This window comes from Geospiza fortis, unplaced genomic scaffold (assembly GCF_000277835.1).
Source record: "Geospiza fortis unplaced genomic scaffold, GeoFor_1.0 scaffold543, whole genome shotgun sequence".
Taxonomy (NCBI): Eukaryota; Metazoa; Chordata; class Aves; order Passeriformes; family Thraupidae; genus Geospiza; species Geospiza fortis.
Genome location: NW_005054587.1, coordinates 170,388 through 178,971, shown reverse-complemented (window position 1 = coordinate 178,971; position 8,584 = coordinate 170,388). Strand labels below are relative to the sequence as shown.

The window sequence follows — 8,584 nt, the reverse complement described above, 5'->3', positions numbered from 1 at the left end:
ATTCCATATGGGAGACACTTGTTCCCATCCATGGGAATATGATCAAGGGATGGGATGGGATGGGACGGGACGGGATGGGATGGGACGGGACGGGATGGGATGGGACAGGATGGGACAGGATGTTATTCCCAGGTTATCCCCAAGTTCCCATGCACGAGAAGCTGGTCAAGCACTCCCCATGGATCACACATGGGATGGGATAAAGGGTTATCCCCATCCCAGCTTTTGTCCCCTGTAGGAAGCAGCTGAGGATGAAGGGCCTTGGGGACAGGCAGGTCCCTGCTGCCCCTCTCTCATCCCAGCAGGGCAATTTCTGGAGCTGAGCACCTTTGGGTGCACCTGAACCCCCACACACGTGACACCCAAGGGTGGCCAGAGGACATGGAGCTACACCCGTGCCCCACATGTGACAATTTGGGACCAGGGTGGCTCAGGGTGACGAAGGGATGTGGAGAACAGGATCCAGCGTGTCCCAGCTCTGCCCTCTAGTGCAGCTCCACCAGGTGCCATTGCCACTCCTGGACCTGCTGGTGTCACCTCTGAAGGTCCCATCACCTTTCCTGAACCTGCTGGTGTCACGCCTGAGGTCCCATCACCTTTCCTGAACCTGCTGGTGTCCCCCCTGAGGTCCCATCACCATTCCTGGACCTGCTGGTGTCACCTCTGCAGGTCCCATCACCACTCCTGAACCTGCTGGTGTCACCCCTGAAGGTCCCAGTCCCGCAGCCCTGGCGGCTCTGGTGGTTTCACACCCCCCTGGTGAAGCCCCTCCTGGTGGCCTGATGAACTTCTCGGTGTTTGCTGCCACCTGAGGTGACCCAGAAGGGATTTTGTACCTCCAAGGTGCTGGGGGGACAGGGCCAAGAGGGGACCTTGGTCCAAAAGGGGACCTCGGACCAAGAGTTGACCTTGGAAATCTCAGAGAGCACCTTGGCAAAGATTTTAGGATCAGCCCAGGGGAGCAATTCCCTCTCAGGGGGATGAGGGATGCACGCTCCAGCTTTTAGGAGCAGGGTGCTCTCACTGTTTCCAGGAAAATTCCAGCCCTTCACGGGATGGGGTTTGCTACGAGCTCAGGGTGTAGCTGCACGAGAAATGTTCGGTTTCGCTCCTTGCACGTTTTTCCCAGCAGGATTTTTCAGGATATAGGGACAAACCCCGCTATTTATGCCCCTTTTCTTTGGGATGCACTGGGCTCCAGAGCACCCCAGGGAGACCCGTGCCCAGCCTTGGGTGCCAGCGTGGGTGGGGGGTGCCCGGCTGGGCAGATTTGGGGGGGTGCAGTGGGTGCATTGCACAGGCTGCTGCTGCCCTCCAGCGGGCTCAGGCTGGAGAGGAGGCTGGAATTCCGTACGGATGCTTGGGAAAGCAGAGATGGGGCTGAGGATGTCCCTTCCCATGGGGTGGAGCAGGCGCCGGGACAAGGGATCCCACAGAGAAATCCTGCTCTGCCCCATCCCACTGCTCCTGGACCAGGAGTAGTTGGAGGCAGCTCCAGCCCCATATCCCTCTAAAAAATTCCCAATTTATTAGATTTATTAGCAGTGAGAGCACCCGGCCCGGCTCCAGTGTCCCACCACCAACCCACATCAACCCTCTTTTGCTCTTTTCCCTCTGTTATTCCCGGGAAAAAGAAGAAGCATGGATTTGGAGCCAGTGACAGCTCCAGAGGAGCCGCTGTGGGTCACGGTGCCAGTGGGATGTGAAGGGACAAGGACAGCACAGGGACCTTCTCCTCTTGTGTTGTGTCATTAATGAAGGAGAGAATCAAATCCCCTTCCCACCAGGCTGGAAGGGCTGGTCCATGGGCTGGGAGATTTTTATTATGGAGGGTGAAGCTCCAAGAGGAGGAAAATCAGGAAATTTGGGTGAATCCCTGTGGTTTTCCAGGATGGGATTTCCAGGCTGTTTTCTGACTCAAAGGCCCTCAAAATCATCAGTGATTTAAAAAAAACCCAAAATCCTCTTTCCATCTCCTCCCTGGTCATAAGAGCTGCATGAACTGGTCCCAGTTCAGGACATCCAACCATTCCTTGCTTGCTGATTTCCCTGGAGCTCCTGGACAGAGAGATCTCAATTTCTTGGTAAATGTAAAGTTATTTCTGCCCTATTTTTTGTGGGTTTGACCAGGTTTTACCCTACAGGACCTCTCTGCTTCCTGGTCAAGCTGGAGAAGACGAGCATGGACAGATCCAGCTCCATGGATTTCAGGAAAGAGGGAAGGAGCAGCAGGCTCTGGCTGATGGAGCACGGATCCCATCTGAGCACACGTCACCAGAGGAGGAGGCGATCCCAGCTCCGGAGTCACGAGTTTCCCGCATCCACTGAACGTGGGTGGGAAAAGGATCTTCTGCAGCAGAACGACTTCACTGTGGGTGGCTTCCAAAACCTGGCACAGGAGGGCTGATGGAAGGGGGAAACTCCTTCAATTCCAAAATTATGTCCCCCCCAAAAAAAGCTGGATGCTGTTTTAACCCTGGCTTGGTAGACAGGACAAAAAAAGCTCCCACCACATTCCATAAATAAATCGAAATTTGAAAGTCCTGGCCTTGTTTTTTTTTCCATTTAAGGGGCTTTAAACCCACCTTTCTCCCGTGGGATGTGTGTTCCCATAACCCAGCCCCAAATCCATGGGTTTGGTCATGCTCCCAGGATGGTGGGGAGGTGGTGTCCAGGTGCCAAGGGAAAATAGGGGGTTCCATGGCAAGGATTTGCTGCTTTCCAGCCTAAATTCCAATTGATGAACTCTTACAAAAAGAAGGAATCAGAAACCCTTTATGGAACCAGAATAGCAGTTTAAAACCTGCTGTGTGAAGCAAAAATTACTTTCTTGACCAATTCTTTTTTTTTTTTCAGGGGAAAAGCCCCCAAGGGGTCCAACCTGAGCCCCACCCTCCACTTCCCATGTAATTTCCATGAATTCATGTGACAAAGCCACCATCTCCCATTGCATCCCCCGGGAGATGGAGACCACGGCTCACCAAATTTAATTTGGATACTTGGGACTTTGGTTTTCCTTGAAGCAGCCCATCCTGGATCCAAAGGATGTCTCCCAACCTCAACAGCTCCAGATTTGTGTAAAAATGACCCAAAATTGATTCTTTCAGAGGACCAGCCAGGGCTTACTTCCTGTCATGGGTGGTGCACCCGTAATTCCCAACAAAAGTGCTACAAACTGGATTTCAATCAGTGCTTTTTAATCCATAAAAGGTGAGAATCCATGTACAAATTAAAAAACAAAACAAAACAAAACAAAACAAAAAAAAAACCAAAACAAGCCCAACATAAAACCCTGGATCTAGGGAAATGATCCCAATCCCACAAAACACAACCCCTTCACCAACGCTGGGGTTGGGTGATGCAGGCGGAAGGCGACGGCTTCTCCTAAATAAATCCCTCTCCAGCTCGGAGCTGTCCGTGTGGCATCCCACGTTTCTAGGATGGTGGGAAGATGCTGCTGGGATGTTTTAAGGGCAAGGTGGCCTTTTCTGTGACCCCACCCCCTCCTTTCCTTCCCGCTCCCACGCCGAGCAGCCGGGAAGATGACGCGGGAAGCTTGGCTGCCACAGATGGCCCCGCGCTGGAAGGCGGATCCGGAATCCGGTGTGGTGATGCCTCAGGATATGGAGAGGCCTCTTGGCCAAAAGCAGAGCTAAAAACCTATCCTTGAGCTCATAAAATCCCGGGATGGGTTGGCTTGGATGGGATCTTAAAGCCCATCCTGTTCCAGCCCAAGCCATGGGACAACTTCTACCACCCCGGGTTGCTCCAACCCCGTCCAACCTGGCTTTTTTTCCTGGAAGATTTTCTTAAATAGAATCAGGGTTAAGAGCTTAGAAAATGGACAAGGAGCCACTAGAAGAAGTCACAATCCCAGGGGATACTGTGGCCACAAGATCCCGTTGCTCCTTTAAACCACCCCTAAAAATTCCTTAAAAAGTACAAAAATACAATCTCATCTCTCCCAAGGGAATTTTCTACCTCCCAAGATCATCCAAGCACTGAAGACCAGACAGCTCCTCAGCCCTCAGAAAAAATAACAGGCAGAAACAGGATGGAGGAAATTCTGCCAATCTGTTTTGTGGATTCAGAGTATCCCAGCGTTTCCAGGACAATTACCAGGATGCCTGGATCCATCAGGCCAGCCCAGGAATGCTGACAGCAGCGTTAGGGAATTAGCAACACGTGCAAGATCCAACAGTAGCACAAATTTAGGAGTTTAATAATCTGGAGGAGATATCTTCCTGGAATTTTAATCTCCTCCCAGGAAAAATAAACCCCCCCCCCCAAGGCTCTTAGCTATTAATCTCCTCACAGAATATTTAGGGCAATCCACGTCTCCTGATTAAAAAAGCCAGACAACAACTGCACGTTAAGTCCTTCTCTATTCTTCCAAAGAATCCGGCTGGGCAGCTGGGCTGGATTTTCTGAGTCAAGCTGGGGGTTCATTCCCCAAAAAAACCACCCCAAAAGCACTAAAAATGATCAAACCATCCTACTTTGTTGGGATAGCCCCACTCGGGAGATGCTGCCTGGGTTGGACCCTGTGATGGGATCACCACAAGTCATCAATGCCCGTGCTGTCCCCTCTCCCAAAAAATGGGAGTCTGGAAAGATTCAGCGGAAGGATTCAGCTCCTCCAGCAGCTCTTGGAGAGCAGCTCCATCTTGTACCTTGCAGAGAAAGCCCAGGAGATGCTACAGAAGGTGACACTTTTGCTTTAATGGCTGGGGCTGGCTTTGGCCAAGCAGAAGACACAAACCAGGCCCTGCTTTAGCACAGCTCCCCCCAACCCCCTTGAGAGCAAAAAAAAAAAAAAAATCCCAAAATTAACAATAAACCCGAGTTTCCCCCAGATTGAGGGGATCGTTGGACACAGGAGCTGGGAGGTGGAGGTGCCTCGCTCACCTCTCGGCACGGATCCGACCAGCGGCGCATTCCCGGGTCTGGGAGTCCTCACAGCCCAGCCAGGCTTGGGAATTGGGAAGCTTCCCGGGCAGCCAGTCCTGGAGCTCAGGGCACACCACGGAGCATGGTCAGTACATGGCCTCGTTGTCCCCCACGGCGGTGAAGGGGACACCGCTGTAGGTGCTCTTCTTGCTCCTCTTGCTCTTCTTGCTCCACACCAGCAGTGTGCTGGCGCTCTTGCTGTTCATCAGGCTCTTCCTGCTGTTCTCCTTGTTGCTCTTCAGCATCCCAGATCCCGAGGACATCACTGCTGCCTTCCTGTCCACCTGGTTGGGAAAGGTGGAGAGGGGAGTGAAGCCAGGGCAGCACCCAGAGAGCTCCAAGGATTCCCTGTGGGGTGTGACTTACGGCTTTGGGACATTCTGAGCCCTGCAGGGTGATGACTCCAATGTCCACCCCTTCCTTCCCGGTGCTCTTCAGCAGCTGGACAACCTCAGCATGCTTGGACCACTTGCAGTCCTTGCCATTCACTGAGATGATGTAGTCCCCCTCCTTCAGCCCAGCTTCCTGCAGGGAATGAGGGAAAATGTCCAACAGAATCTTGGAATGGTTTGGAAGGGACCTTCAAGATTATCCAGTCCCACCAGGGGCACTCCCCACTATCCCAGGTTGCTCCTTGGACATTTTCAGGAATGGGGAAGCCACAGCTTCTCTGGGCAACCTCTGCCAGGGCCTCATCATCCTCACATCCAGGAATTTCTTCCCAATACCCATCTATCCCTGCCCTCTGGCAGTGGGAAGCCATTCCCCTTCATCCTGGCACTCCATCCCTTGTCCCAGGTCCCTCTCCAACTCTCCTGGACCCTTTCAGGCACTGGAAGGGGCTCCAAGCTCTCCCTGGAGCCTTCCCTTCTCCAGGCTGGAGAGAAGACACAACTCTGCTCCAGATATGGACCATATCCAGTCCACATCCCAGTCTTTGGGAAGATTTGAGTTTTCCAAAGAGGGATGTGATCCTGCTGCTAAGGAGAGTGTTGTTCCAGAGATGATGGGATTTGGATGAATGTGTTGGTACTGAGGGAGCAGAGTGACACTTAGGGCATCCCACCAGGATTCTCCAGCATCTTCTGATGGAAAACAAAGCTGCCCCTGTTTTTTGGACATGCCATCTTGTTCCAACCACTGTTACATCCCAGCACAAGGGACAAGAGAGCTGGATGGGCTTCCAGCAGTTAAAAACTGAGCAGAATTCCATGTTTTCTCCTTAGCTATCTCCTAAAAATTAATCATTTCATGACGCCCACCTGCAAACCCCAGCCTGAGCCCCAGCAGGGATGAGTCTCCTCCTGAACAGTTTTAAGACCTAAAAACACCTGGAATCCCTCCAGGCAGCTCCCTTCTGGCATTCCCATGGGAATAGCAAGAAATTGGGATACTCACAGCAGCGCAGCCCCCTGGGATGACCCCGGCAATGAGGACGGGGGAGTCTCCTCGCAGGGTGAATCCAAAGCCGTTCTCTCCTCTCATCAGGTGGACCCTCCGAGCTGGATACCACTTGTTCTTGGCTGAGAACACGGACAGGGGGCCCTGGGATGAGGCAGAAACATGGAAAGCATCTTTTCAGCTCCCTGGAACTGTGCAGCCTTGTAAAAAAAACCCCAGTTACAGGGATGGGGAAGGGCAGAAGAAGAAATCCTGTCTTTTGCAGGGAAAACAGTCCCTTCATCCAAGAAGAAATGATGGAGGCTGAGGCTGTCTGGATATGGGGGATGCCACCAGGGGTTGGTCCAGGAGCAAGGTGGTGGGACAGGTCACCAGTTCAGGGTCACTTTTCCCCAATTCTTTCCCATTTTCCCCTCTTTATGCTGCTTTTCCAGTCCCACAGGAGCAGGATATTCATGCCTGCCCCGCGGCTGAGATGCACAAGCTCTCCCTGGGGTACTCAGGGGGTGACCCCACCACAGATCCCACCACTGTCCTGAATCCCAGTCCTGTTCCCCAGGACCCTAAAAACATAAAGAGGGTGTGGATAAAACTCCAGTGGGATTTTCCTGGTGCCTCCTGCCACCAAAACCCCTCTTCCCAAGGATCTCTTGGGAAAAGCCCACCCGAAATTCCCGTGCCTGCTCCCCTGTCACCAGAGGAGCTTTGTGACCCATTTGTGTCACAGAGACAGATCCCAGCTCTCCTCCTGCTGCTCCTCCTTGCAAAACTGCTGGAGAGAAGGAGAAGAGGCTGCAGGAGGAAGGAATCCAGGCAAGCAGAGCATGCAGGGGAGGAGGAGGAGACGGCTGCTCCCTCGGGATATTCCCGTTCCTGGAGCTGTACGTACCAGCCTGTGGAAGAGGTCGGTCACCTTCACCTGGGAGAAGTTGGGGGATTTGATTTCGGGTTTCTGGTGCGTTTTGGCTGATGGGAGGGAGAGAAAAGCACAGACAAGGGGTGACCTCAGGCAGTTGGGGCAGCTGCTGCCGTCCCAAAGAGGGACAGCGTGATCCCATAAAAGCCAGGACCTAAAATACTGGAATAGCTCGGATTGGAACTCAGAGATCATCCAGGCCAACCCCCCTCCACAGCACAATTCCCCATGGAGTCCTTTCCACCCACAAACGCCCTCCCCACCCACAATCCCAAAAAACCCCCACTCACGATGGATGTCCGGAGCCTCTCCCGTCTCAAAGAAATCCTCCTCGTGGTCGATCTCGGAATATTTGCTCAGGGAGCGTTTGTGGGCGAAGGACAGGACCTCCTGCAGGATATCCATCTTCCTTAGGATCTTGCACAACCCATGGATCCTCATGGCCTCCTCGTGCTTCATGATGGCTTTTTTGAGGTGAGCTTTGCCTGCGAGGGAGCAGAGGGAGCTGAGCCCGACGGAGCGGCAGCTCCGGCGCCGTTCCCGCTCGGCTGCCCACGGATTTCAGGAGCGGTGCCACCACCCTGCTGTGACTCAGGGACAGCCCAGTCACGTTCCCAGCCCTAAATGGGGTCGGTCCCAGCCCGATGGAGGGCTGGGAAGGGACCTTGAAGGGTGACCTACTTCGCTCCCCTGACAGCAGAGCTGGCAGATGTTCCTGAAAAACCACCCCCGACGTCCCTCCTCACGCTTAACCTCAATCTCCTGAGCAAATTAACTTCTCTCCATCGCCTCGGATCCCTTGGGAATGGGAACACGGAGAACAACCCAGCCCCGTCCTCCTTGGGAAGGTGCAACACATCCCTGTTTTCTAGGCTAAGCCTCTTCCTTGTCCTGCAGGTCCTGCTCTCCATCCTCTGCTCTTTGCTCCTCTCCACTTGCCTTCAGCGCGTTCCCACCCTCGGGAAATGGTAGTGGTCGGGAAAGAGGAGCTGAAATTCCAGTGACCCACGGATATCAACGCAAAGCATCTCCTCCGTGGGAAACTGCAACCAAGGCAGCCGTATCCAAGGCTAAACTCCCAGAAAAGCTCTCTCCGTGTGCGTCTCATGGAAACAACGTGTGCCTGTGGCATTTCACGTTCAGGACACACGGTGGCAACAGAATCCAGGGAGATGAGGTCTGCTCCAGACTCCCGGGAATCCACAGCCAGAGGAACTTAAATACCGAGGGAATGTTTTGGGGTTGGATGGAAAAGGGAGAGGAGACTCCCCCCACTGAGAATTTTTATCAAATCTATAAATTGTGAAATTATGGGGA

At 53.3% G+C, this 8,584-nt stretch overlaps 1 protein-coding gene across 1 annotated transcript in view; it reads right to left on the bottom strand.

Moving 5' to 3' along the window:
* Nucleotides 1-3,180: 3,180 nt before the first annotated feature.
* Nucleotides 3,181-8,584, bottom strand: part of RHPN1 (rhophilin Rho GTPase binding protein 1) — a 25,876-nt gene continuing 20,472 nt past the window's right edge. The window contains exons 11-15 of the mRNA XM_031064410.1: nt 7,558-7,752; nt 7,241-7,317; nt 6,349-6,495; nt 5,317-5,475; nt 3,181-5,234 (exon numbers count right to left, since the gene is read on the bottom strand). Of these exons, the coding sequence (XP_030920270.1) occupies nt 5,037-5,234; nt 5,317-5,475; nt 6,349-6,495; nt 7,241-7,317; nt 7,558-7,752 (776 nt within the window). The 3' untranslated portion in view covers nt 3,181-5,036. The remainder of the gene's footprint in view (nt 5,235-5,316; nt 5,476-6,348; nt 6,496-7,240; nt 7,318-7,557; nt 7,753-8,584) is intronic.